This window comes from Plasmodium fragile (assembly GCF_000956335.1).
Source record: "Plasmodium fragile strain nilgiri unplaced genomic scaffold supercont1.65, whole genome shotgun sequence".
Taxonomy (NCBI): Eukaryota; Apicomplexa; class Aconoidasida; order Haemosporida; family Plasmodiidae; genus Plasmodium; species Plasmodium fragile.
The window spans coordinates 52,945-80,422 of record NW_012192645.1 but is presented as its reverse complement, the minus strand read 5'-3'; the positions used below and the strand labels follow the sequence as shown (position 1 = coordinate 80,422).

Sequence of the window (27,478 nt, the reverse complement as noted above, 5' to 3'; positions counted from 1 at the left end):
TGGACTTTTGGTCAGAGGTCAGTGTATGTGCTGAATGGGGGAGGTGGTTCCAATGGGTACTTTTACGCGCTCTGTTTGGTAGAGCTTTGAATGCATACTTGTGAATAGCTCTGCATGGCTTTTATTACCTTGTCATATTTGTTCGCTGTTTTTTTTTTTTTTTTTTTTTTTTGGGCTTCCTCATGGGGTGTGAACAAGTGTATAGAACTATGAAAGTAATTTTACTCTGGTGATTCAAAACCCGATGAGTAATGCCATGTGCTTGTTACTGCACAGTGGGATGAAGAAGATATCCATCCGTGTAAGCACCCCTCTTCAGAGTATAACCATGTGTAATCCACTTCAAGCCATTTTTCCACTACACTGTATGTAAATCTACATGAAGGTGACTTTCAACTTCACCTTGCTCAGTGTGTTCATACCTTGTTGGATGAGAGATCCACGCCGGCTCGTTCACTTCAAAGAAGAAACGGCCCGCTGGCCCACATTCATTATGCTCATAATTTTGTACAGGTCATTTTTGAGCGAGGCATATTCGTTGCGCAGGTGTTCTATTTCTTCCCCGTTGCTGGTGTGTATTTCGTTAATTTGGTTTACCTGCCCAGGGGGGGAGGGGAAGTGCACATTGGTTTGCGGATTGACTTTGCGATTCGCAATTTGAACGGCGGTGTAGTTGACGGCACGAACTGCGCAGAGCGCTTTGGGCCTGCCCTCAGGCGATTACCAGTCGACCGTGCTTCTTAATAATGGCCAGAGGGGACAATTCCATCTTTTTCGTTTCGTCCTTCCTTGTGACGGGTTTCCCTATGTGACCCCTTGGAGCATTCCCCGGTGGAGACTTTGCCCCGTCCACACTGTACGCATGGGTGGGAACCCCACTGGTAATTTTTTTTGTGTGTTTATTTTTGACCGAAGATAGGGAGTTTTTTTTTGTACCGCCAATGGTAAGGACACATTTATATTTTAGTGCAGCATTTTCATCTGTTCTGTTTGCTCCGTTCGGATGTTCGCATTTGTCCTTTTTCGCATCTTTGCTGTCCTCGAGGTTGATTTCTTTATGTGTGAGCGTTGGTTCTTTGAAGTAGACCACGCTGCCGTTTTTTGGCTTCTTTTCCTTCTGCCCCTTTTGAGAGACACCGTCAGAGGTACAGCTTTGCTCACTTTTTGTATTCTCATTATTCGTGGCGAGGCAAAAGACCTCCCCCTCAGCTTCGAGCGTCCTGTTGATATTGCTGAGGATGGGGTCGTTTTTTATTATCTCCTCGATGTCATTTTTCTTTATTTTATTTTTTAACAGGCTCTTTTTTTTTATTTCTATTGAATTTTTTTTGAATTTGAATTTTGATTTGTAGTATGAGTCGCTAGACTCTTCATCGGACAGGGTCTCCGGGGCGTTTTCCTTCCCCGGGTCGCTCATTTTGTGGAGAATTGCACAAGGGGTGGGGTGCGGGTAACCTGGTTCGGGAGTTAACCCAGTTGAGCAGTTCACCCGATTGGGCGCTTCACCACATTGGCGGAGGATAGTCTAACAATGCAATGACCCCCTCCGCGCATTGGCGACTCAACGGGGTTATATATGCTCTACCATGTAAGAAGTTACCATAGTGGATTATTTTTCATTTTTTTTTTTTTTTTTTTATTCCCAGATTGGCGATGACTTAAAAAGTGTTCCCCTCTCCCCCATTAAATATCACCTCTTAAGCGCGCAAAAAGAATATCACATTTTGTGCATCAAAACGAAAAAAAAAAAAGACACCATGCGGCGTATGAGCAGCCAGATGAGGAGAAAAAAAAAGTTAACCACTTAATTGGAGAAACCACCTACCAATAGAGAACATGAGAACATTAAAACGGTATTCCGTGTCCTCATCCGGGCGTATATGAAGACAACACCAAATAGACCTCCCCCTTTTATTTTTCTTTCATTATTTTTGAACCTATACCTGAGGCATACTTTTTTTTTATTAACGTTTATTTTTATTCTTAAAAGTTATTTCGATATGCACATACACAAATGTGCGTAGGGTGAATAACTTATGGGGAAAAAAAAAAAAAAAAAAAAAAAAATTCTTTTCAGTATAATGGAAGTATATCTATATGTATTTCATAAAAACACCTTCGCATTCACATGTGAAGAATTTTGTTTTTTTTTTTGTCCAAGGATGGATTCCCCCTTATCTGGTCAAAGCGTGAATGTATATTTTGTGTACGTTTGTGTGTATAAAGGTATAATTCTATCGCTCTCTCATTTTCTTTCTTCCGCGTTTCCGCTTCAAAACAACAGCTGCTGTGAGATTGTGGAAATCACCTCGATCTCTGTCTCATCTTTCTTCTCTTCTTTTGCAATCGTCTCGTTCTCTTTTTCTTCCACTGTGGGGGGGTAACAAAAAAAAAAAAAAAAAAATGGTAACGGTGGTGCGCTATATTAGGCACAGTTAAAACTCCATTCGTGCTGCTACACGGCCATTCTCTAACAAACATGCAGCAACGACAAAACTTCTTTAGGAAGAACAAACACACTGTGCAGAGAGTTGTTTTATTTGAAGGCATACGGGGATATGGGCCCACAAATAATGCTGGTTCTCTGGGGTTATCCACGCACGGTACAAAAAACATGTTGAATGCGAAACAATCTTTGCGACGTAAACCTCAGTGAAGTAACGCGCTTGGTATTTTCCATTAACTCCTTTTTTTTTTTTTTTCTCTCTTTATCTCACCTTCCAGCGCATCTTTGCCCTTGACTTCTTATAACGGCTAGCCCCATGTGCCATGGTGACTTCTTTAAATTGGCCTCTTGCGAGTAGTTTTTTAAAAAAAAAAAATAAGAGATTTTTTTTCTTCCTGACTTGGTCCTACGTTAAATGGATGAATGTAAATTCCCCTTAAACGTTTTTTTCTTAAAGAAATGTTGTTCGATCCTCTAATTCGTTTTGTTTTGTTTAATTTTTTTTTTAAGTTCAAAATTTGTTTGAATTTAATTTTTTTTTTTTAATATATAAACCACCATATGAGCTGTTCAAAAAAGTGAGGCGTTTTTTTTTTTTTTTTCTTGCGCAGCATTTACTACTCCTCGGATTCTTTTCATATACCCCGTTCCTGCTTTATTACTTTGATAAAAAAAATTTTAACCAAGGAAAAAAAAATAAAAACAGCCTGAAAAGGGTAGAGGTGTATGTCGTGAGGTCATGGCGAATATATATAGCCACCTTGCCGCCGCTTCTGCGATCGCGCAACGGGTATCACGGAGGAAGGGGGAACGACGTGCCAACTTATAGTGCTTATAAGAAATATGTACACGTATGCAGGAAAGAAGAACTGCACGCTGCCCCTCCACAATAGGGGAAGATTCATGAATCTACGGCATACATTTATATAGGCAAATATTCAGGCGTGCTATTTTTCAGGCAGGGAGCTACATTCTCCGAATACGGCACCACCGCCTCGCTCTTGCACGTTCAACCACAATACATATGAGCACGTCGTGCGACGCACCATGTCGCGTACATGTTCATAAGCCACGTGCGTATAAGTGAGTAATATATACACGAAGAGTCGACACCACCCCCCTCCTCCTACACTGCAGGGGCATTTTTATAGCTTTAAATTTCTTTCGCACAAAAAGGGAAAAAAGATTAATTAAAGGGGGAAAAAAAGTGCGCAATATAGTACCTTTGCATTTTTTGCTTATACATAGCACAGTTTCTGCGCCACTTTATTGGAGTAAAAGTTCAGGATTATTTGCGGTATTTTATATGTATCCCTTAGGGTCTATTACGAAAAGAAAAGAAAGGAAAACAACCAAAGGCGTGGGAAGCAGTGACCATTAAAAGGTGGAGCCATGACCGAGAAATGCGATACTGCGGAAATGCCCATCACAAAGGGTGATGTTCCAGTGGCAAATTAAATGAAAATTAAAAAAAAAAAACGCAGTATAAAGGGGGTAGCTATAGAAAAGGAAGGAACACCGACGCATCGTTATACGTATATGTATCTATGGGTGGCGGGTTGCATATTCAATCAACACGATGCATGTGTGTGGACTCTCTTGTGACCATCCAAAAGTGACCCCCACCCGATGTGATATGTGACGCATTTGCCGATTTTGCTAGTAGAATGGAGAACCGCTCAGATGATGGGGGGAAAAACGTTTTAGAAATTCCTGTAAAAACGGGACAGGAAAGGAAGAGGGGTAGACACACTGTGTAAGCTTCTTAACAACTGTTCTTTCATTTTTCCTTTTTGTTTTGGGAATGATGGAGGGGAAACCCTCCGCATGTTCATTTATAAGGTTACTCAATTGGTAAGGGGGAAAAAATAGGATGTATAGACTAACGCGTGCTGCTATTTGTGGTGAAAAGCGGCCTGTCTTGAAATCCTCCCCCATGTTGTACTGCATCATTGGAAAAAAAAAAAAGATTGCTTTATTTTTTTTAATGTCCAAAAGGAAGTTATCTCCACCGCTTCTACATTTTAAGTGAGTTCCGTCCACTCCGACTGCAACGGAAATTTGAAGGACAGCTCACTGATTATTTCTTCCTTGTTTAATTTTTTTTTTTGTTTTTTTTTTTTTGCGACAAAAAAGGGTGGAAGTGTACTGCTTAAAGTGTGCATTTTGTGAGCATTCCTTTTTGCGAGACATTTTTTGCCTTGTGGCGAGAGCGGTAAAGGGGTTCCAGAATTTTCTAAGGGCGCGGAAACCTAATCAGGTGCATGCTATGTAAACCTATAGTAGGGAAAAAAAAAAAAAAAAAAAAAAAAAAAAAAAAGGAAAGACTTTTTAGGGAGGACATGCCCCACCCTTGTTTAGTGTTCTTAGTACATACTTTATCTAATCCGATCTGCTTGTGTGCAAATGTAGATTCTCTTCTTGTGGATAATGTGTTCCGACTCCGCGGCACGCCCGGAACATTCATCTAGTCCGCCTTGTTTCCCCCTTCCTTTCATTTCATTTCCACTTAGCCTCTACGCTTCTTTTGCCCAATGAAGCACCGAGGACAGGAAGAATCTGGGGGACGCAGTTCCCTCTCCCCTAGTGGACACCAACGGAGGGAGGAAATCGCTCCACTGAAGAAACTAAAAAATACGCTGCTCGCTGCAGACGTGCTAATAGACGTGTCCAAAATAAAAATATACGCGAAGGAGAATTTCGATCTCGAATTAATAAACAACGTAAATGATCGCTTCGTAGAAAAGACATATAAATTATTGGTGGACACGAGAAAGAATAAAATTCCGGAGGATGAGCTAAATGATTTTATATTTCTGCTGATGAATGAAAGGAAGGAAAATAGCCACCTCGAAAAGATCAGCAGAAAAGGGCACGATAAAAGTGGCTCCGCCAAATGTCCAATTAAAAATGAAGTCACGAATTTGATAAAAAAAATGAATAAGTTTCATTTTTATTTTAAAGAATTCCTCAAGAAGGATAAATTGTGGATGGATGTCGCCAATCGGGGCGATGGAAAGGGCAACACGTGGGGCACTACAAGAGGTACTACCCTGGACAATCTCGAAGCCAATACACAATCGGCTCTCCAAGCGAACTCTGACAAGGCATGCAGAAAGGTTGGCACCTGTTTGTCTTATATACAAAGGAAAGGTGAAACGGGAAAAAAGGGGGAAGTATTGTATTCCCACATTAAGCAGAGAAAGGAGCAGCGAGAGAAAACAGAAAGAGCCATTCGTAGCTTGTTAAATAGCTGTCTTAGTGAGAAGGAGTTGGACGTTGAGCGCCTCGTTGAAATGGAGAACATGACGGGAGTGGATGAGGAAATGCATGATAGTTTTGGAGGACCAGAATGTGTGACAAAGAAGTTGGCTCCATTTAGCCAACGCGTAAAGGTACAGAATGTTTCTCCTTCCCCTTCTGATGAAAATAAGGTAAGAGAAACGGAAGGCGCGCCACCCTACCGTTGCGATTATGTACGGAGAGTAGGGTGCACCGCTAGGGGGGATATCCCACATGGATGTACCTTCCAAAAGGGCTGCACCAATTTGGTTGCAGGGGGAAACACGCATAACAAGGGGAGACACAAACAGACGGCCAGTCGATTTGGAGGAATACCACACGGTTATAGCATCGATGATGGTGATAGCAGTAGCGGTGATGATGCCCGCCACAGTGAAGTCATGCGCAGGAGCCAGTCCGATGGAACCAAGTACTACCTGTACAAAAATCCCTTTTCTGGAGATGACCACAGGGAATTTGCACACGGGGCTTCCCTGACGGAGTACGAAATGTATGTAAGTCGGAAGAAGAAGAAGAAGAAAAAAAAAAAAAAAAATTATAACAAGGATAACGGCAATCAAAAGAGTGACAGTCTATTTTTTTTACAAGTCCCAAATGTGCTATCCTGTGAATGGAAAAAACACTCGGGACGGAGCAACAGAAGGAAGGCGCTTGGCACAAATAATGTGGACAACTATTTGGGGGACGCATACAACAGTTGTGAGAACCCCCGTGAAAGGAATCCCATGCTGGGGGTAGGCTACGAAGAGGCGCTTTCCTCCGGCACTTACCTCCACGAGGAGAGCAACAATTTGGTGCACACCGTGTTGGGGACGAAGGATCAGAAGCGGGAGTTTTTGAGAAAGTCAGGTCACGCTAAAGGGAATACTAAGGGGCATATTAAGGGGCGGGGCGCCAAAGGGCATGAAGACGGGGGGACTTCAACAACCGGTAAAAAGGGCCTCACCCTCCCCTCGGAAGCCACATCACCCGCGCCGATAATTCCGCAGGAAGATTATTCTAAAAAAGGGATGCTGAAAAAGACGGGTAATAACTCCCCTCCTGAGGGAGAAAAACGTTCGGATCAATTGTGTCGAAGTGATGCAGAGGGTCAGCAACTATCAGAGTTACACAGGCAAGGTAGAGATGATATTAACCTTAATGTACCAAATGCACCATGGCACTTGGCTCGATCAGATGAAGGAAATGGTGTAATAGGTGTATCAGGAGGGGGCAGTCCTCTTCCAAGTGGAACGGGCACAAGTGCCTCCTCGAATGGAAACCGTATGAGGAAAAAAGGCTCAAGTGGAGGGTTCCTGGCAGATGGTAGGATCGCCAAAGTAAAAGACAATGTTTTGGGACCCCTCAGTGGGGAGACAGATACGGGGAAAGATGAAGCAGAAAAGGGAGAGAGAAATGTAGGCCTTAAAACAAATGTATCGAACGAAAAGGGAAAAAAGAAAAACGGAAAATTACGTCCTGCCCTTTGTGAACAAATGGGTGGCAACATAAAAGTGAGTCCTGATGGAAGCTTAGTTGTTGGGGGTGCACCCAGCCAGTATGACAACACCACTGCCCATTTCGATGAGGACCTTAAGATGGATGGACCAAATGAGTGGAACAGCGATATTGCAACTGAGGGAGGGGTTAACCCCTTGGAAGATTCAAACAACGCAAATAGGGATTATATGTGTAGCGTGCTCGATTTGAGGCCCACCCAGGATGATACCCCTACTGGCAGCGCGCAGGACACCAACGAATGGGAATTATTCGAGAGGAAAGAAGCGACCCCGTTACATCACAAAGGGGGAAGAGCTTCCAACGTGAGGAGTGGAGAAAATTACAACGTGAGAGAAAAGAAAGTGAAAAAATATGAACAGGACATATCGAATTATACATCCAGCATGGATTACTCCAGTGGAAGACAAATATATGATAGCAGAAATGCTTGTTCATCCGTTTCGCAACATGGTAGCAGTTCGAACATTAATAGAGAAGGGAATGCGTTCCCTGATTTTGCATCCAACTTGGGGGGAGATAATATGCACAGGTATAACTCCTCAGATGAAAGGTTTGAAGATTTTGATTTGGACGAAGGGGATAGAAGGACTCATCCCAGGGGGGAAGACAAATATAATTTTTTGGAAGAAGATACATGGAAGGGACAGAATAATGTGGCCATGAATCAAAAGGGAAGGGGTAACACCTGGAGGAGGAATCAAGGTAGTATTCATGGCACCCATTTAGGGGGCGACGGAAGAGACACACTACACAAACACAGAGGAGGCTTCCTTCAAAAGGGTCCGCCCACATATGATCGCACGCTGATTAGACACATCCAGCGGAATGATGAATTTTATGAGGAAATTTCGCGCGATATGGAAGGCGTCACGAGGGGGGTACAGAACGAATCCTTTTATGGTCCCCCTGAGAGGTACTTGCATGGGCCAGATAGCAGTCCGGATGGAGAGAGTGTGATGAGCTTCAACCAGAAGGATTTTTTACTTTTGAAAAAGAAAACAAGAGAACAAGATTCCAGGCTGAACAAATGGTTACACAAAATACACGCCAGAGAAAATGAGAAAAAAAAAAAAATTCAGGAAAAAAAAAATGCATCCATAAAACAGGAATTGGTAAATTGTACCTTCCACCCCAGGGTCAGCAGCATCCAGCCAAATAGAGTGAAGAGTTTTATCAAAGAGGAAGGAAGAAAGGGAGGTGGGGTTAACATACACACGAAGGGGTACATGAAATTAGGCCCTCACATTGGTAAAGGCGAATTTGACGAGGATCCCCATATTGTTGCACGTGGGGCGCATAGACGAGCAGCTCGGGTGAAGGCAATCACACGGGTTGGCAGCGGCACATCACCCATGTATACATATGAGGATGCATTAATGTATGAAAATGTCATCGGTCGAATGAGCAGAAACATCAGTGTGGAGGATCCTCATGGGATGGTGGTCGCAAGGGAGGATGCGAGGAGAGAATATTATACCAGGGGGAGGTACACTGATGGGAAAATTCCTGGTGAAGACGAAATACACAGTGATCATCAAAATAGTCACGGTAGGAGCAGCGGGGAGGAGCTGCCATACAGCGAAAGTAAAATAAAACACTTAGATAGGAATGAGCTTCTTTACTGGAAAGCCATGAAGCAGAAAGAGCACCTCCAAAGGAAGAAGGACGCTTTTGAGGAAGCCAAGGAAAATAAATTTAAAAGCGAATGTAAGTTTAGTCCAGAAATAAAAGAAAATGTGAAAATATACATGTCGGACCTTCCAAAGGGGTACAGCAAAACTGTAGAAAGGATCAAACGGGGCGTCGAGGAAAAGAGGAGAGTTCATAATTTCTTGGAGTACAGGATCCCAGTGAGCACAAATGGAGATAAGAATGCACAAAATGCTTGTCGCAGTAAATGGCAGGGGGGAAGGACTACCACTCTCTCGCCGTTCAGTTTTGATAAGGGATTCTACAAGGTGAAAATAAAACCCGTTTATTTTGAAACGAAAATAAAATTGTCCGAAAATAAAATTGCATCTCTGGCGATAAGGGAAGATGAGGACCCCTTGTACATCATTGATATATTTTGTAAAATTCACGCAATTAAGGATGAAGACAGGAGGATTCTTTATGAATATGTGATGGATGAGTTGAGGAAGGCGTCCCAGGGTAGCTAGCCACATCTCGTGGAAATGATTATGGCGAAGTGGTATCATCTTTGGGAGGGGCACCCCATTTCTGGATAATCTCTTTTCCCTACTTACGTGTGTGCACATTGATGGACGCATTTGTGCATATCCCCTACGGGTGAGAAATGTCATTCTGCCATTCTTTTATTTTATTATTATATATATATTTTTTTGTGTGTGTGCCCCTGTTAACATACAATTTATGGACAGCGCCAACATGCATTCGATTTCATTGTTGGCTCGTCCAATGCGCATCCTGTGCTAAACCTTGAGTCATTTCCCATTGGGAAGAGAAACGCAAAAACAACGGTGTGCGATGTTATATACAGTGAAGTGCAAACAAAATTCGTTCCTCGTGAGGACAGCAATAAAGGGCGATATTTGCTGCGTTGCAAAAAAGAAATCGCTTAACTTTTGCACCTGTTAATTTTTACAATTTAAAGAATACGGAAGGGATGAAAAATAGGGCGTCATGAGTGTGGACAGGTTCGCACATATATATGTGTGGCGTGCCATCCGCACTTGACCTGTCCCACCTTTTGCAAAAACGTATTTACAAACAGAACTTGCCTTACTCGTCGTATTTCCAATTACACACATTTGGTGACACTTTTAAACAAGCCGCTTTACAAAAGGGAGAATGAAAAGATGGAGACATTTTTCTCTTTTTTTTTTTTTTTTTTTTCTCCCACTTATTTGAAGCCTTTTATTTTCAGTATTGGGGTATCACACTCATGCGGACAAAAATGGGCCGGAACATCTGACACAACCCCTGGCTCGAAAGCGATAAATCTATGCGCACAGGAAGTTTCTTCGCTGTTTCCTCTTTATCAACTCTTTATTTCTCCTGCACGTTGAGCAGCTAAATAATTGCAATGCGGCATTCACAGGGTGAGAAGATCCCGCCATTTCGAGGGTTTCCACTCCGTAGGGGCGACGTGAGCATACACCTTTACTGGCCACATATATATTCATCCATGCCCATGCGTTACTTCGCAGGAAGAAAAGCACATCCGTCACATATGCATATTCAATCCGCACGCACTGCATAGGCATGAGGCAGTCGTAAAAGGTAACTCGTATGACAAATTGTTTGTGCAAAAAGGGGAAAAAAAAAAAAAAAAAAAAAACATTTCTACACTATTGTGAGGGCATTTTGCTTGGGCACAATTGCCGATGGCCACATAAATAAATATACAAATTTTACAAAGGTTAAAACATATCACTCCGTCTGATCATTTAAAGAGTTGGAGAGCGAACATTTGCCGGTTTCACTCCTATGGGTGCGAAGTGGCCAAGTGAAAAGGAAGTTACTCAGAAAGGACAATTTGCCGACTGCGCATTGGATAAATTGCTTCCTTTTGTGAGACAGCCTCCCCAATATGATGTGATGCTCGTTTGAAGCGCCTCTTTGTGCTTATTTTTGTGACAATTAATCTTTTAATCCGTACTCCTGTTGGGTTTTTTTTTTTTTCATGTGTCTGTGTGTATGTCTCGGTGAGTTAGGCATTGTGCAATCAATTGTCCGTACGTTTGCGTCTCCTTCGTTTTGTTGCACAGATTGGACTTCCGTCACTGCACTGGGGAGTTGTAGAGCATCCGTTCTGCAGCGCGTTCGCATCGGAGTGTCCACTTGTATTAGTTGTGCATCTCCATTTGCGTCATCGGTGTAGCTTTTCTCACCCGCGCGCATTGGTGAACTACCCATCCCCACGAGAAAATGAAAAACAATGAAGAGTGGCAAAAGGAGAAGATCTACGATCGCCAGCTTCGGCTATGGGGAGTGAAGGCACAAAACCGAATGATGAAGTCCAACGTGCTAATCCTTGGATTAAGCGGTATCAACATAGAAATATGCAAAAATTTAATCCTTAATGGAATTAACATAACCATAATTGATGACAATATAGTGAATGAAGAAATGGTTGAAAATATATTTTTTTTGAACGAATCAGACATAAAGAATCATGTATGTGTAGCAATTTTTAAAGAATTGAAAAGTATAAATAAGATGATAAATATAAAGGCATACATTGGGCGAATGGATACTTCAAATGACAGCATAATTATTGATAGCGAATTGGTACAGAACGGAGACGGGGAAATAAGTAATACAACGATGGGAACAACATTCACCGTGGAGGAGTACATAAGCACGTACAGCTCTGTTTGCGTCTCTTGTGAAGATTACCCTTTATACAAATTAGTGAAGATGAATGAATTTTGTCACGAGAAAAATATTGGCTTTTTCGCTGCAATGTGTAATGGGAAGTTTGCTTTTTTGTTCTCCGATTTTGGTAATCACGTGATTGAGGAATCGTATTATAAGGCGAATGAAGGGCAAAAGAAGGGTGAGACAGGAGCGAACAAAGCGGGTATCCAAATACAGTATTGTAAATTGTCCCACTTTCTCAAAGTACCATTTGAAAACTTTGACAAAAAAACGAACAAAATTATTTACACCATGTTTGCGCTAATCCTATTCGAACAAAATAAGCAGCTGAATAAAAATGATAAATCGATTGACGAACAGGAATTTTATACTTTTTGTGATCAATTTAGCCTGTTGAAGTGCAAGGAAAGTTTGGATGAACTAACCAAGACTTATAGGGTTGCCTTTTCACCATCCTGCTCCATCATGGGCGGCGTAACTTCGCAAGAAATTCGGAAATTCGTGTCCAAGCAACACGAGTCCATTCCCAACTTTTGCGTTTTCGACATGAACCAGAACGTCGTCTGCACCTCGATGATTTCGTGAGGGGGGAGTGAGCAAATGAGAAAGGTCATATGTGTGCACGTACATATGTACACATTTGTATGACCTGTTCAGGCGAAAATAACGAAGCTAGCCATATTGGAATAAAAAAAAAAAAAACAACAGCACAGGCGTAAACGCATAAAATTACTGGAGGACGCTGCAGCCGCCTCGTGCAAGAACAAATAAGACCCAATATGTTTGTATTTTGTCAGTCCATGTTGAAGACCCCTGTATTAAATTTGCCCAACCATATTGTGTGATAATTGCAGTGTGACATTTTCACTTAATTAGACGTTTACAAGTATGCATATGTAGGTACGCCAATTCGCTTGCGCGCTACCCCCCCGCTTGTTTAAATTCCTGCACAAGCTTTAAACCTTTGTGTGCACGGGAAAAATTAAAGCAAGCATTAGCAGATATGCGCGACTGCATGTTTGCATTTACCACTACATGGTGATTTTGGCCTATCGCGCACTTCACATGGGTTAACGGCCTATGTCCTTCAAGTACCCCTGTTTAGGGATGTTACGTTTTAATTTTTTCTTTTCTTTTTTTTTTTTTTTTTAGTACAACGTTTTAAACGCTCCTAAATTGTCTCAACCGTAGGGAGTATGTCAGAAAAAAGAATATTGCCTGGTCAGGTAAAAATTTTGAAGTATCTGTTTTTCCGTAATACCATGACACTGCGTTATAGGCTTTAACATGTGGCAATTTTTTTCAAAAATAATGCACAAACGGGAGTTATGCTCTTATTTTCAGTTTAATTCATAGCGGGAAATAGTGCCTTGATCTCAATGGTCGAAAAGAAGGCGCACATAAAAAATGTGAATGAATGAAAAGCGTATGGCAAACGCACATACGCAGTGGGGCTGTAAATAATTCCCTCTGCGTTTGCTACATTGCTGCTGGTATAGCAGTGCCGCAAGGTTATATATTTCCTTGCAACGTTTTTAATATGCTACATGGAAGCGTTATGTATTCGAACGTACGTATGCATGTTATGTGAGCATTCTTTTTTTCCCCGCTATGGGATATATATAAATACATATTTATATACATATATACTTTAAGCCTACCATCACTTAGTAGTACTTATCTTTTTACGGAGTGTTAACATTACCGCTCACTTTTTTTTTTTTTTTTTTTTTTGACTGCGTTTGATTGAGATCTTTTCACAAATTAAAGCATTCTCCGACTCTGGGGCACCTTCCCATTTTGTACGTAAAAAAATAAGAGGAAAGTATGAAACTTTTTTCATCTCACACATGGGCCACTCCTGTGAGAGCGATTTTTTTTTTTTTTTTTTTTGTGTACATTGAGCGCATAAACTTGTTTGATGTAAATGAATGTACGTATCTCACGTAACATCACTTGCTGACAAGCGCAAGTGAGAAGTGAGCTAAGGAGTATACTCTCACGTAGATATACTGTAATTACATGCCATGCTTGTACCCTGTCGCAAAAGGAAAGGCGAAGGAAATGGGGAACACTGTCCCAATGTTGCACAACGCATGGTAATCCTTTTTTTTTTTTTTTGTGATAAAACTTGCTTCTTTTTTTTTTTTTTGAAACCACCTCCGTTCACCTCCTACATTTTTTGGATCCATTGGTCCAGAACAGATCGATTTAGTTGATCTGCGTGGTGCCCACATGCGTCCATGTTAAGTGGGCATGTGCCTGAGTGCGCGCAAGGGAAAAGAGCTTCCACACTGGCGCAGCTTCGCTTCCACCGCACCGTTGCAGCTTTGTAGCGTCGCTGCATTGTAGCATTTTTATATCACCACCCCCACCACACCAGTTTTGCCCCTGCACACAAGTTTGTACGCAAGTGTAGTAACCGCCGCGTCCACCCACCCACTGCGTTCTCACGCATCTGACCTCGCCCAACCGCCGAACCAACCGCGGAAAAAAATGCTCGGTGGAAAAGAAAATGACGGCTCGTCCAAAGCGTCGATGAAATGTAAAAACATAAAATTAATAAAAGTGCCAAAGTTTGTTTCAAATAAATGGCTACAATATAACAATAAAGATATTGTTGGTTTATTTGAGCAAAACAACAATGAAATTACGACCCTGTATGTACAGAAGGATGACACTGATAACGTAAAAAAATTAAGGTGCAATAAAGGCAGTACGGTAAATACATATATACTAAAACAAAGTAAAGTGTCATTAAAACCGAGTAATAAGGGGTTGACTGCTAGCAGCTCCCCGTCCGCCACGACGACGACCACTGCCCCTACAAACTCGAATAGTAAAACAACTAGCGAAAATGTAAATCAAAGTAAAGTTAAAATTAACCTGAACAATCCTGTAAAGGAAAATGCGGAACGGAATAAAGAAACTGATTATGTAGTGTGTGCAGATGTGTTAAAAAATTGCGAGCATACATACTCGTTTTTGCCAACGTTAGATGAAGACTATTCCTTGGTACTAAAGGAAAGACACTATAAAACCAATGTGAAAAAAAATCGATTTACGATTATCGAAACAAGGAATGAAGAAAATATAGATTCCTCTCATACTCTGTTTAAATACTACACATCTGATGATCACCTGTTGAACACCCCTGGAGCGGGAACTGGTATGGGTGGTGTGGCGGCCACTGTCCCCGGCACGGCTATCACAGCGAATGACTCTGGCCTGAATAGCGCAAACAGCGTGACTCACCTGCATGGCGTGAGCAGCACGAGCAGTAGGGACAACAGACTTGGAAAGAGTAACAAGCGGACTCTTCAGGACACTGATGGCCATTTCGGTTCCTCCTCTGCTTCCAAACAAAAAGCCAAACAGGTTAAAAAAATGCACGTTTTCGATCTCGATAAGGCGAAAATTAGTATGTTCAAAGTATTCGAGCGAGAAGGGAAAAAAGGGGTCCCCTTTTCCATTTTTGCCAAAAGTTTTAACATCCCATCCAATTACATAAAAAATATCTTAGACGAAATAGCCGTGAAAAAAAAACGAGTCACGGATAAGAAACCGGTGTACTTTTTGAAGGACTGCATTGGTTGACGCGAGCGCACAGATATCGTCGCTTAACTTATTGGTTCAGTTGTCATCGTATAGCTATCAGCGAAGGGCTGCCCACAGGGGTTTAGCGCACAAAGTGATTTATTCGTTTGCCAAGCATGGCGCACTTGTCTCGCAGTTCAGTCGTGTGATGAAGGATTGCCAGAATTCCTTACCAGGGAGATGCCCGTCCACCCCATGCGGGGAAAACAGTTGCAAGAGTACGTCGCCGCGCAGTGCTGCACTGTGCAATTTTTTTTTTTTTTTTTTTTTTTTTTTTTTACAAATTTTATCCCGGGTGTGGCAGTAAGGCCCACACGCGCGTCTCATAAGTTTGTGAAATTTTCTTTTTTTTTCGAGTTTGGTGAAATTGGGACAACGTGGCTACCTGGGCAGTCAGGCCGGCTTTGGCTATTTGATCTATTTGGTGAATTTATTTCCCCCCTTGTTAATCGATCCGATGGGCAGTTCCCCGTTTTGGTGAAAAAACTGTATAAGATGGGTGGGGTATGGGAGGTAGCGGCGACCGTGTCTTGGTAGTCTCTGCGCACTTGGAACATTCTTTATTGTGTACTGCGTTTGGGTAAACTCAGGTGTGTTGCTTCAGTCGTTTTTTTTTTTTTCGCCTATGTGTAGCTTAATCGCGTCTGATATGACTGGTATTTCGATGTAGCTGCGAAAGGGTTTGTGTGTGGGGGGGTGATGCAGTGTACGTGAAGGTTACTCGTCACAACAGTTATGCATGTGTATACACATATGTGGGAAAGACGGCGGCACGTCCCCTATGGTTGATCCTTTTTTCTTACTATCCAAGCAAAGACGAGAGGAACGGAATGATCAGAGAGCCGAAGTAGATGGCCATTGTGGAGTACAAAAATGTCAAGTTCAATATGTCCGTGTCGTTGTAGGAGTAGGGAAGGACTCGGAAATAAAACAAAGCCAGCGCATAGCCAAACATGGATAAGATCAAACTCTGTGAATTCGTAAAAGGAAATAAGAAGGATGGAATGAGTGTGCGGGATGAGGAAAATTACGTCCTCTTTTTTTTTTTGCCTGTTCATGTGGTAGTGGATTGGTGGGCAAATTTGCCATGTTGACGCTGACACATGTCTATACGAATGGTTAATCTTCCGTACCTGCATATGGTGGTATCTGATGAAGTAGTGAAACTTGAAGCGGTTTTCCTTGACGAAGAGGAAGTACAGACCCATGAAGGTGCCAAAGGATAGAAAGGGGATGGACGAGTACATCTGGTTTAGTTTTTCGATTTGGAAGAGGTACCTGGGGGAGACGTGGGTGTCGGGGTATAAGTGTAACACGTGACTGCACATTGATGTAAGCAGATAGACGAACGGCATGCTAGTTGGAAGAGACACTGCGAATGTACGTGATGATTGTTCCATTTTCGCTATATCTCTACTCCACGCGTGCTTCTCTTTTTTTCATTTGTCAATCGTGCGAGGGGTAAAAAAAAAAAAAAAATCCTACTTGTGTAGCGACGAGGGGAGCATATTTACGAGTGGCATGACGAAAGCCTGCATTTGATGTGGACAAAGTTGGAAGCGGCAATGTTGTGATGAACTTGAAACGGGGTGGGGGCGGGTGAAGAAGTGGCCGGCCAAGGTGTGTGGCAAAGCGTAACTGGGTAGAGGCCATTATGTGGTATGATGTGCATAGTACCCCCCCCTGGAAAACCCACCTGAATAGCATCCATGAAGGGAAGAATGTAGCTGGTGGAGGCTATGAGCTTGTCCAACAAGGTAATATCACTTTCGCCTTGAAAAATGAAATTCATTTTTTGTTTTAAAGACATGTGGACATGGCTGTGCCTAATTTTGACATTTGTCCTTGGGGTGTTGTTCAACGAATAAAATAACTTTACCCCCGATGATCCAGTGTCCCTTCTACCTTTCGCATCTCCTATTCTTCCCCATTGCTTCACATTAACTTTGGTCAAATTGTGCATTTCCATAATCCCCCCATTACGAAAGGATAGCACATTAGAGGTTAAAAGGACACATGCTGCTATAATGCAGGTGAGAAATTGCTGTATACCCATTTCTTTATGTGGTGTAATTGATGTGTGTGTGTTGACTGGGAGGGCTTCATTTTTTTTTTTCCTGCGCCAGGTTCAGCACTATTATGGGAGTCGCGTTGGTTGGGCCGCGAAATGGGTTATCAATGACCAAGCCAAGCGGCACGGGGAAAAGCTTAATCACACGAACATGTGCGACTCAAGAATGACTAAGTGTATCTGCAAAAAGCATGGTGAACAAAATGTGAAAAATTAAAAAATAAGTTTTTTGGGGGGGCACAGGGCGCACACAATTGAACTCCTTGAGAGCTCATCTCCGGGGTTGTGCACACATGGCTTGTGTGTTGCATAGCGGGGAAAGTATTCTTCATGTTGTTACATTGTTACATTATTATCTTTTTTTTTTTTTTTTTTTCCACCGAATTAAGGCACCCACAGCCTTGCAGGTGGCTGTGTTCCGAATGCGCCAACAAAAATGGCGTCACATATAAATGTGCAGAATTGTACACACCTCGCCTTATGGAAATAAATGCATTAAAAAAAAAATGGCATAAGGCTTGTGTATTTTTAATGCTTCTCTCGCTATTTGCCTTTTTAATGTATGTCCCATGTGGGAAGTAAAAAATAAAATAAAAAAAAAAAACATTTTCCTGCCTCATGTCCTATTATAATAAATCACTTGTCGGCTAACTTTTAAAAGGAAGTCAGCCTGCACTGTTGTAAAAAACCACAGTGTTTGTTTTGTGTCCTACCGCGTTCCTCTTTGCACCACCTTGTATTCATGAAAAAGTGTGTCCCCTGTTGCAGCAGCCCAAACTGAAACGTAGCTTCTTCTTTTTTTGATATGCCCGCGTGTGGCCTCACTCTTGGCTGCCCTCTACCCCATCGACTTGAACCTCCTACATATGTGGATGTGACGTGTGTGTGGACATCCCGTCAGCGGTGTTTTTCCCAATCACGAAAGTCGACAAGACACCATGCAGGGTGCAACTCAGAATGAAGAGGATACTCCCATAAGATCTCTTGGGCACAATACCCTGCTTGAATTGCTTAACAAGAATAAGAGCGAAAGGGGGAGCGCAACTGGAGAGGATATACGGAAGAGGGAGAAGGAGGCTCACGCGACTTACTCCATCGAACGAGACACTTTAGGAAGGAAAAAGAAATCATTAAAGAGGAAAAAAAGGGCCAACGGAAGGGCGAAAAAAAAGAGAAAACAGGAATTGTCAGGCAGGAAAAGCATAAAACAGTCATCAGATAGGGGTCCTAACGAAAAGGAAACAAAAATGTTAAAACACCCTCGTCGCAGTCTTGACACATCCGGAAAGACAGACCAAGAAAGGAATAAACGTTACCTGCGCATGATGAACAAGTATAACCTGCTCCTTGGAAGAGGTAAAAAACCCCATTTTATAACACCCAAATGTGATTATATGAAGGTGAGAAAGAACATCCCTGAGGGTGTCTTCCATCCACGTAGTAGCACCACCATCAAGAGGGACATGTGTGATGACCGCACTGATGATGTCGATGACGACTCCAATCATAATGGTGAAAAAAATGATAAATTTTTTTCTTTAAAAACGGGAAACGTACCTGCAGAAATCATGGATGGGGCTCGGGTTCCCATGTTGGGAGGATTTTTCTCCGAGAATGAAATGAGAGGGGATGAAAGGGGCCAGGCAAACAGTGGGGGTGAAAATGGAGATAGTCCAGGCGGAACCCCAACGAGCAGTTTGAGAGCCCACGGGAGTAGCAGCCCTAATGGGCCTTGCAGTGAAAATTGCAGTGACGCCCCGCCTGACATAGAGAACACACCTGACATGCTCACAGAAGGAGATAAAAAAAAGGAAAGCAGCCGTGCCGTCATGTCATATGGTATGAAACGAAATTCGAGCACAGGCACCACAGACTTAGGGCAAAGGTCCCAGATAAATGAATCCCATACTGAGGTCGGAAGTGTCAAGCTAAGTAGAAAAGGGAAGAACAAAAAGGATAGTGACACTGAAATGAAGGACCTGCACAAATCATGGTGTGACATGGGAACGACTGACTCGATTGAAAGGGAAACCACTCTCAATTCCCTACATAGCAGCAGTGAAAAAAATGAAAAAAATGAGTGTAATAAAAAATGTGTTATGATCAACCATCCAGACGATCACATAGGCCAAGTGGAAAAGGTACATCTCCTCAAAACTCCTGATGTTGTAGGTAAAAAGGATTTCCAAGCTGATTTCGCGAACGTTGTCAAAATGGAAGAAAAGGATTCCATCGATATACAAACGGTACTGCGAAGAAATGAAGGAGATATGGAAAGTCACGATCTGGATGGGAAACCTTCCCCTGATAGCATCAGCCCAGTGGACTCCTTCAATCATGAGGATTTCATTTTTCTCGACTTTGACCCGATAAAGGAGGAATACGTAGAAATTAAAAAAACACTCCAGAGGTACAGAAAGAAACGCGAATTAACGGAGGACCAGGGTGAAAAAATGGACCAGGACTCAAATGGGGAAGACAATTTGGAAAAAAAAAGTATGAAGGAAGAATTAAAAGATAAAACAGAAAAACAAACTTGTCATCAAAATGACGAGAATATTAATATTAAAAAAAATTTTAATTATTTGAAAGAGAGGATGTGTCAGGGAAAAATACGAATAATCAATTACGACTTTGAGCGCAATTTGTGTTACATCTTAGTGAGAGGGGATTCTTCATTGTAGTTTTATTTGTGACTCTTTCTTAGCGTCTTCCCAGGTGAAGAACCACCTCACAGGGTTGTAAAAATGGCCCCCTTAAGTTACAATGGCATGGGTGTGCCTCTGCAGGGGTACACTCGTACACACATATGTACATCCCTACCCGCATGGGGACATATGCGTGTCCAACGAGTAACCATTTTTGGGTTAACAATCGAATGAGGTGCTCGAAATGAAGCAGAGACAACATCATGTGGGTGCTCTTCACACCAATTATGAAGCGTGCTGAACACACTTTGAAAATTAGCTTTTTAAAAAAAAAAAAAAAAAATGCGTCAAGGGAAGCACGCAAGTAGCAAACCCTGACCTTGTAGGCACCACCTAGTTTGAAAAAACCACAGGTGGTTTCACAGAAACGATGGAAATGTCTCGGCGGGTAAGCAAACCTGTTTGAAAGGTTAACAGTGCGCGGTGGTCACAAGCTCACCTGGTGTGTGTGTCTACCGTTATCGATCATCCCCCGCTGGTCATTCGAACACAACTCGGAGGCAAGTCAAACCGGAATGGCGTATTAAAATAGGAACATGGAGGTAAAAAAAGAAAAAAAAAAAAAACTAAAACATTTGAAATTAAGATGAAGCTACATTAGTTCTTGTCACTAACAAATGTAAATACACGCACAAGTATGTATGCACGAACGCATAGGGTAATGTGTAGGTACACATGCAGATAGAAGATTGCAGATATATGGGGGAAATTTTTAATATATTTTTATAACGCTTATTATTCCTAATTATAAAAGAATTATTAAAAATTCGATGAAAAAAAAAATTCTGGGATTATAAAAAAAAAAAAAAAAATTAACAATATTAAAAAAAAAAAAAAAGAAAGAAAAAAAGACGAACGAAGGGTAAGGAGGGCGGGGGGGGGGAAACATATTATAAAGTAACATACTGGCAAGTGTCACTTGGACTCATAGCAGCGCATGGTTAGCTGCGCGACGACACGTTAACACATACACTTGCTGAGAAAATTTTTTTCATTCGCAGCTGCATTGTTTGTGAGTTGTATATCTACGACATTGGCATCGTTCGCGTTGGAGTTATCAAGGTTCGGCAACTTGGCGGCAATTTTTTTAAACAAGACTTTTATATTGTGGCCCGCTTTGGCACTGGTTTCATGGAACATTGTATTGTACTCTTGAGCCTTTTGCATCCCTTCCTCGTACGTAACTTTCCTGAGGTCTCCTAAGTCAGTTTTATTTCCCACTAGGGCAATGATCACGTCTTTCCCTCTTTCGTTTAGAATGTCTTGTATCCATTTGGTTGTATTTTCGAATGACTGCCTGTTGGTAATGTCATAAACGACGATAGCTGCAGCTGAGTCTCTGATGTAGCTTGGTATTAAACTTCGGAATCGTTCCTGACCCGCCGTGTCCCATAGTTGCAGGCGCACTGGCCCTTCATCCAGGTACAAGGTTTTGCTGAGAAAGTCTATCCCGATGGTGGACTTGGGGAAAAACAAGGGAATAGGTACAAATTAATGTTTCCATATTCATGATACTGTACATATCAACTTCTTTCGCATGAACGGGGAAAAAAAAAAAAAAAAAAAAAAAACTAGCTAGCTATTTCGCAACGGGATGGACAATTAGCTATTTTTTATTTTATTTTTCCACACGATCACGGTTTTAAAATAAATATGTGGACCGTTGCAACGCGGAAAAACGCATACAAAGGTAGACACGTGAAGGGTGGACCAGTGCTAGTTCGTTTTATCATCTTGTCTGTGTCTGCGCTGGCCATACCTGATAGTTGTTGTCAAAGGTGTCATACATAAATCTGGTAATTATCGAAGTTTTTCCAACAGCTTGCTACGGGGGAAGGGTGATAGAAATGATGAAGGTGTAAAAGGGAGGACAGAATAATTTGAAGACGCTGTTCACATGTTAATTTTTTTTTTTTTTTTTTTTTTGCTGCTCATTCGTACCTCTCCTAGAAAAACAAGTTTGTACTTATTTAGCCCTGAATCTGCGAAATAACGGGGGGGAAGCGAAGAGACCACACACAAATGAGTAACCTCTTTGGCGGTACACAAAACACGCAGGAACATTCTGCAGACATATGTGAAGCATGTGCACACGTCCGTTCACAACATCCACGAGGAATTATCCACACATAGGGAGCATTCATGAGAGGGTGAAAAATGACAAGTGTTTAGTAGCCGTCCAGGTATACATTCTGGTTAGGCAACTTTTTTTCAAAAATGATGGTTTTCCTCTTGTATTTTCTTCAGGCATTTATAAATGCAACATGGCATTTTTCATATACATACAGATAAAAGCGTATATATACGCGTATAACATGTGCTTACTCTGAAATTCGTCCATTATTAAAAGGCAAAATTTTATAATTCGGGAATTATTGGTTTCTATAACTTTGAAAAGGAATTGTAACTGCTAACAGAAGCTCGCTAATCCATAATATACTCCTTGTTGCTTTTTAAATACTGTTTTCCCCTGGTAAAAAAAAAAAATTACTGTTACTATTTTGTTCGCTTTTATGCGTACAAATGCGACATGTAATCTTTGCATATGCTGTTTGCATATACTGTTATGCGAACAAGTGTTTTTTTTTTTTTTTTTTTTTTTTTTTAAAATAAAAATGTTACAAAGTCCAAAGTGTAAAGCGGTGGAAAAAAAGCGTTAACGTGCATATAATGTACATTCACGTGAACAAAAAAAAAAAGTATGCAAATACAGAAGTATGCGGAAATATACAAAGGGAGTGGGGTAATGCAAATTGCTTAAACTCCTTTAGCTGCTCAACAGTTTGCCCGTTCAACCGTTTCAACACTGTAGCCGCTTAACATTCAGTTGCCTCCGACGTATTTTACACTGCGCAATTTTTCGGTGTATATTATGATGACAAAAATGGCAGAATTTGTGCACGTAAAACATTTCGCATGAAATAAAACTCCAAACGCGTTTAAAAGATTTGTACCATTTTGTGACAATCTTTTGTTTGTGTTGGCGCAAATGAAAGAAAAACGGCGAGCGTTTTGTATAAACAAAAATAGTGTAAAATGTTAGTACTTATGTGTACATTTAAAAAAATATGGGTTAAAGAAAAAAAAAAAGTGTATACATTTTTTTATCCATGGGTGAATTGCAGTACGATAAAAATTCTCCATTCAAAATCCCGTTTTCCTTCCTTTGTCCTTCTTCGTTCATCGTTCTGCCTGGCTGCCTATGTTTTAATTTGAAAGGAAAACTCATGAGGGCTGTGAGGCTCACAAATGATAACAAACAAATGGGACGAAGTTGTAGTATGTTCACTAAAATTGTTTGATGCCCGTCCTTATTTGTGTACAAGTGTGTGCCGTTCAGATTTTCCCTTCTTTGCGTTTCCATGTTGAAACCCTCTTTTTTATTTATATACGTGTAAAGCTATTTATGGTGTCACACATTTTGCTTAACAAGGTTAGTTGCCATGTGGCGAGGAACAGAACGAAATGTGCGTAAAATGGGATGTTGGGGGAACGGGCATAAACACTGTACATTCTTCTATGCGTCATTTTGAGACAATTTAAAAGGAGAATACATATATTCATAAGGAAGAAGCTGCAGTGATAAAAAAAAAGAAAGTCTGCTACCACATATAACGGAGGAAGATCAACTAGGAAAACACAAAATCAAATGCATGGTAGTAGAACCGTTCCACCTCTGGGTGGTGACATAACGCATGGAAAGAATGAGCAACAAAAAAAGTAAATTAATTAACAGTGTGGAGCTTCAACCGAGGCCCATATCAAAACTACTGAAACACGTTGTTCTTGCGCTAGGGCCAACGCGGGGAGGGAAGTGAAAAGACAGAGCTTCCAACGAAATACAATTGTGTAGTAAAAGAGGAGGTCAACTTTTTCAGCAAATGTCAATTACACACAGTGCTGTCATTTTGTGTGGAAAAACGATTTTTTTTTTTTTTTTTCACGACATGTTTTTGCAAAGTAAGCGTTATGATCATGCGTCAAGGATGTCTGTTTGAGCCGTCTGACGGGAGCACATTCTCCGGAGTCATCACACATGTGGCGGTGACGGTTTTATTTTTTGAAAGATTCGTCTTGAATTAGCTAGCTATGTCAACTTTGTAAATTCCCCTCAGTTTAGTTTGTACTGTGGGGACAGGTTTCCCCTCGGACCCCACAAAGAGTTTCCTACCGAATCTCTGTTCTTCAGGCGTTTGTTCAAAAGTGCCAGGTACTGCAAATCGACGTTAAGTGTGAGTGAGCTGTTTATAGCTTTTCTAAGATGATATAAAATTAGGTCTTCATTTAGAAGGTCGACATTGGGGTCTATCCAAAGTTTGTCTTCTTCTTGTTTTGGGTGTGCAGTGAAGCTTCTAGCAGAGGCTACGCTTCCACTTCCTTTTGTATCTTCCTCTTGTGAGTTTTCTTTTCCATTAGCATGGGACTGATTAATGGTCGAATTTGACTCACATAGGTAACCCCCAGCATAGCCAGGGATACATAGCAATGTGGACACATCAATGCAGTGATCATTAATTATTTTGTCTCCTCTGTTTTGGTAGATGCTGACAAAGTCGTCGCTTTGGTATATCACTTTGTATGAGTTTACCTTTTCTATGTACTTTTCCTTTTCTATTGATTTTACTTTGGTTGTCTTCGCAAGCATCTGCGGAGGTGGGAGGGGAGAAACGGGGGGCGCAACTGTCATGCGTCATTGCTCTGCCGTAGTGTATGCCGTACAGAGAGGGAACTTACCCTCTGAAGGGTCAAATCTTCCTTTTTGCATCCCACTGGAGAGTTACTACACGAGTGGCTGCTTGCCACCACTTGGTGGTAGTCCTTAAAGGAGCCATTGCTGCGAGGATACTCCACTTTGTCTATTTGGCCATCAACAATAGGTTGGTTATCTATTTGTTTTTTTGAAAATGCACTTGGACCAAATTGTACCTCTTTCTGCTTATCCTTGTTCTTTATCGTCGTACTTGTTCCCTTAGCGTGGGTCCTCTCGTTGCCTTTGGTCTCTGAGGGGACAGTTGCAGTGGTGTAGGGGGCAAATTTTCTTAAGCGCTAATCGTGTACACGACTTGGGGGTCAATCCATATGTGCAAGTGGCTGCAGAATGGATGGGGCGAAATAAATAATGCAACTCTGATTTACTTTTTAACTGGCTCAGGATCATATTTGTAGAGTGCTTTAACAGCATGGGCATGGCGTATGGCTTTAGTAAACTCGTTTGGGGCGTGGCATCCCGTTTCGAAGCAACCACTTGTGGTGAGCAAAGTGACAACGTGGTTTCGTTCTGAGGGTGCTGCGGTGAGAAGAGACCACAGTAAAAAAAAAAAAAAAAAAAAAAAAAAGGATCTGGATTGCTACGGTCACTGGGGCATGGAGCATAGAACGAACAAACAACAACCACGCGAAGGAATGGTTCAAAAAAAGGAGTAGCATTTTTGAACAAGGGCAAATTGGAAATAGCCATCAGCCGCTACAACGATACATTGTATATGGTGAAACAATATTTTAGAAGAGGGAGAAAGGACCCTCCCCTCCCACTTCGTCACGCATGTTTGTGATCCCCTTGCACAGCAGCATTACCTGAGCAGACTGAAACCTCCTAATGGGACTTTGGCCACAAGAAAAAAAGTTCGATCCCTGTCGTGTGGCGCTATTCCATGTTTGTACATTTGAGAAGGTTCGTTTCTGTGAGGTGGATCTTAGTCCGTTGCTCGGGTGGCAACCAGAAGGATTATAAATGGTGTTGTTGCAACTGAAACTTCTGTACTGTGAGGACGCTTTCTGATGGGACCCTCGAGCTGAATTGGGAAAGGAAAAGCGAAATGGACATAAAATTAGGCACATCAAAAGATTTACACGAATGGCCGCGCGTAGGAGAAGTGTCAACCGTTTTGTAACCCATGCGTGAAAATCTTTTTTCCCTGAATCCTTCACATGGAGTTACTCCTGTTAACACTTGCCCGTTTGACTTGGGGACGGGGTTGTCCCAATAGGCAGTTTGATCTTAGCACAACGTTTGGCACTTTGTTGACGGATCCTGCTTGTGGGGATACAAATCGAAAAGAAGGAGAATCGGGCAACATATATGTATGAGCAGTAGCTTGTCAATGGGAAGGCTCCAGTGAAGAGTTGGCGAACATCATGTGACAGTGGTGATGTGTATGGAGCACATGTCGCTATGCGTTCGTGAGGAAGGCAACGGTATGAGCCCCTCACATTTTGAAAATTAAAAAAAGAGGAAACAAAAATGAGAGTGCAGATTTTAAAACAGGGATGAAATGTACAGGTCAGTTTTTCATTTTTCCCCCCCTCCATTTTAATATGTACATGTACATATATTTTTTTTTTTTTTACTCGGAGAAGGCCTTCCTACTTGTGGATGCCTGTCTGCATTTTTTCACCAGATCCAAGTTGAGTTCCACATTTTGATACACCACAGGGAGGTTTGAAATGTCTCCTACCTTGCCTTGGGTTTTGTCCTTGTCTTCTGAGGAGCTAAAGACTGACGAGAGGAATGCGCTGTTGTCGTTTCTCTCATATGGTATGTAGTTGGGGAAGGCGGTGTGTATATCCTTCATGTGAATTTGTTCAACCTTTCCGTTTAACCGTTTTACCAAGCATATACGCAGAGGGGTGCTTATAGGTGTGTGTGCCTTTTTTGTTTCTGCTATATGATTATCATGCATATGTGTTTGTTTATTTTTTTGTGCGTTCAAGTCTGGGGGGGAGTAACTCCAGCAGCTGCGTGATGAGCCTGTTTTGTTATCACTGTTGGAGGCTATAGAGGGGGGGATAACATTTCCATTTTTTGCTTCACGATATGATATGCTTCGTTGTTGTTCGGGTGAGCCAGCGCTTTCTGCTTTCCACCCTGTTAAAGGAACCCCAGCTATTTCATCTTGGCTGAGTGTCTTGTTGGCCCTGTCAGACGATGCCCCAGAAGTTTTATTTTCCCCGTGGTAAAATTGTTTCATAGTTTTGTATATATCTTTTTATGTTCTTCTTGTGGTGTTTTTTTTTTTTTAAACAAATTTGTCTTCATTTCTCCTTTTTTTTAAAATTCGGACGTGTCTACCAGTTGGTACGTTTCATCAAGCAGGGCATGTCGAATGAGAGTGCGTGGGAATTCTTTTTTTTTTTTTTTTTTTTTTTTTTTTTTTTTTTTTGTCTATACATTTACCACATTGGACGATGCTTATGATCCATTCCTGCCTCTCGTTGGCACTGTTATCGGTAGTCACTTTGGTTGTGGAGCAAAGGATAGTTCTACAAAATCAAAGGAGCTCTTTCGCGTGCTGCGATGCGACCTTGAACGCGTACCGAGGGGCTAAGTCCCGTGTGCATCGACATGCATGTTGTCGTCTCTATGGGGTCATACCCATGAAAGAAGGGACGCCATCTGTTGCATTGTCCTTCATCGTGTTCAATGAATAAGTATGTCGAGTAGCTTAACTGGTGCAGCATGTGCACTCATGTGTGCACGTGTACATATGTACACTTATGATGATCTGCTTT

General features: G+C 41.7%; 8 protein-coding genes across 8 annotated transcripts; 4 read left to right on the top strand and 4 right to left on the bottom strand.

The window, feature by feature from the left end:
• Positions 1-453: 453 nt before the first annotated feature.
• Positions 454-1,417, bottom strand: AK88_04504 (uncharacterized protein; the record flags this gene model as incomplete). Its single annotated transcript, XM_012482114.1, has 2 exons — positions 454-597; positions 725-1,417. 2 exons carry the CDS (start codon positions 1,415-1,417, stop codon positions 454-456), a joined length of 837 nt encoding a protein of 278 aa, XP_012337537.1.
• A 3,563-nt stretch (positions 1,418-4,980) lies between these two features.
• Positions 4,981-9,408, top strand: AK88_04503 (uncharacterized protein; the record flags this gene model as incomplete). The annotated part of the gene is made up of 1 exon (XM_012482113.1): positions 4,981-9,408. One exon carries the CDS (start codon positions 4,981-4,983, stop codon positions 9,406-9,408), a length of 4,428 nt encoding a protein of 1,475 aa, XP_012337536.1.
• Positions 9,409-11,140: 1,732 nt separating this feature from the next.
• AK88_04502 (uncharacterized protein) lies at positions 11,141-12,178 on the top strand (the record flags this gene model as incomplete). The annotated part of the gene is made up of 1 exon (XM_012482112.1): positions 11,141-12,178. One exon carries the CDS (start codon positions 11,141-11,143, stop codon positions 12,176-12,178), a length of 1,038 nt encoding a protein of 345 aa, XP_012337535.1.
• Positions 12,179-14,089: 1,911 nt separating this feature from the next.
• On the top strand, positions 14,090-15,190 carry AK88_04501 (uncharacterized protein; the record flags this gene model as incomplete). The annotated part of the gene is made up of 1 exon (XM_012482111.1): positions 14,090-15,190. The coding sequence occupies one exon, from the start codon at positions 14,090-14,092 to the stop codon at positions 15,188-15,190; it is 1,101 nt and encodes a 366-aa protein (XP_012337534.1).
• Positions 15,191-15,790: 600 nt separating this feature from the next.
• AK88_04500 (uncharacterized protein) lies at positions 15,791-17,246 on the bottom strand (the record flags this gene model as incomplete). The annotated part of the gene is made up of 5 exons (XM_012482110.1): positions 15,791-15,860; positions 15,994-16,160; positions 16,324-16,468; positions 16,676-16,722; positions 16,887-17,246. 5 exons carry the CDS (start codon positions 17,244-17,246, stop codon positions 15,791-15,793), a joined length of 789 nt encoding a protein of 262 aa, XP_012337533.1.
• A 953-nt stretch (positions 17,247-18,199) lies between these two features.
• On the top strand, positions 18,200-19,945 carry AK88_04499 (uncharacterized protein; the record flags this gene model as incomplete). The annotated part of the gene is made up of 1 exon (XM_012482109.1): positions 18,200-19,945. The coding sequence occupies one exon, from the start codon at positions 18,200-18,202 to the stop codon at positions 19,943-19,945; it is 1,746 nt and encodes a 581-aa protein (XP_012337532.1).
• A 984-nt stretch (positions 19,946-20,929) lies between these two features.
• Positions 20,930-22,310, bottom strand: AK88_04498 (uncharacterized protein; the record flags this gene model as incomplete). Its single annotated transcript, XM_012482108.1, has 4 exons — positions 20,930-21,430; positions 21,729-21,794; positions 21,911-21,951; positions 22,295-22,310. 4 exons carry the CDS (start codon positions 22,308-22,310, stop codon positions 20,930-20,932), a joined length of 624 nt encoding a protein of 207 aa, XP_012337531.1.
• Positions 22,311-24,080: 1,770 nt separating this feature from the next.
• On the bottom strand, positions 24,081-26,937 carry AK88_04497 (uncharacterized protein; the record flags this gene model as incomplete). The annotated part of the gene is made up of 6 exons (XM_012482107.1): positions 24,081-24,614; positions 24,704-24,969; positions 25,106-25,256; positions 25,544-25,721; positions 25,920-25,985; positions 26,318-26,937. The coding sequence occupies 6 exons, from the start codon at positions 26,935-26,937 to the stop codon at positions 24,081-24,083; spliced, it is 1,815 nt and encodes a 604-aa protein (XP_012337530.1).
• Between the last annotated feature and the right edge of the window lie 541 nt (positions 26,938-27,478).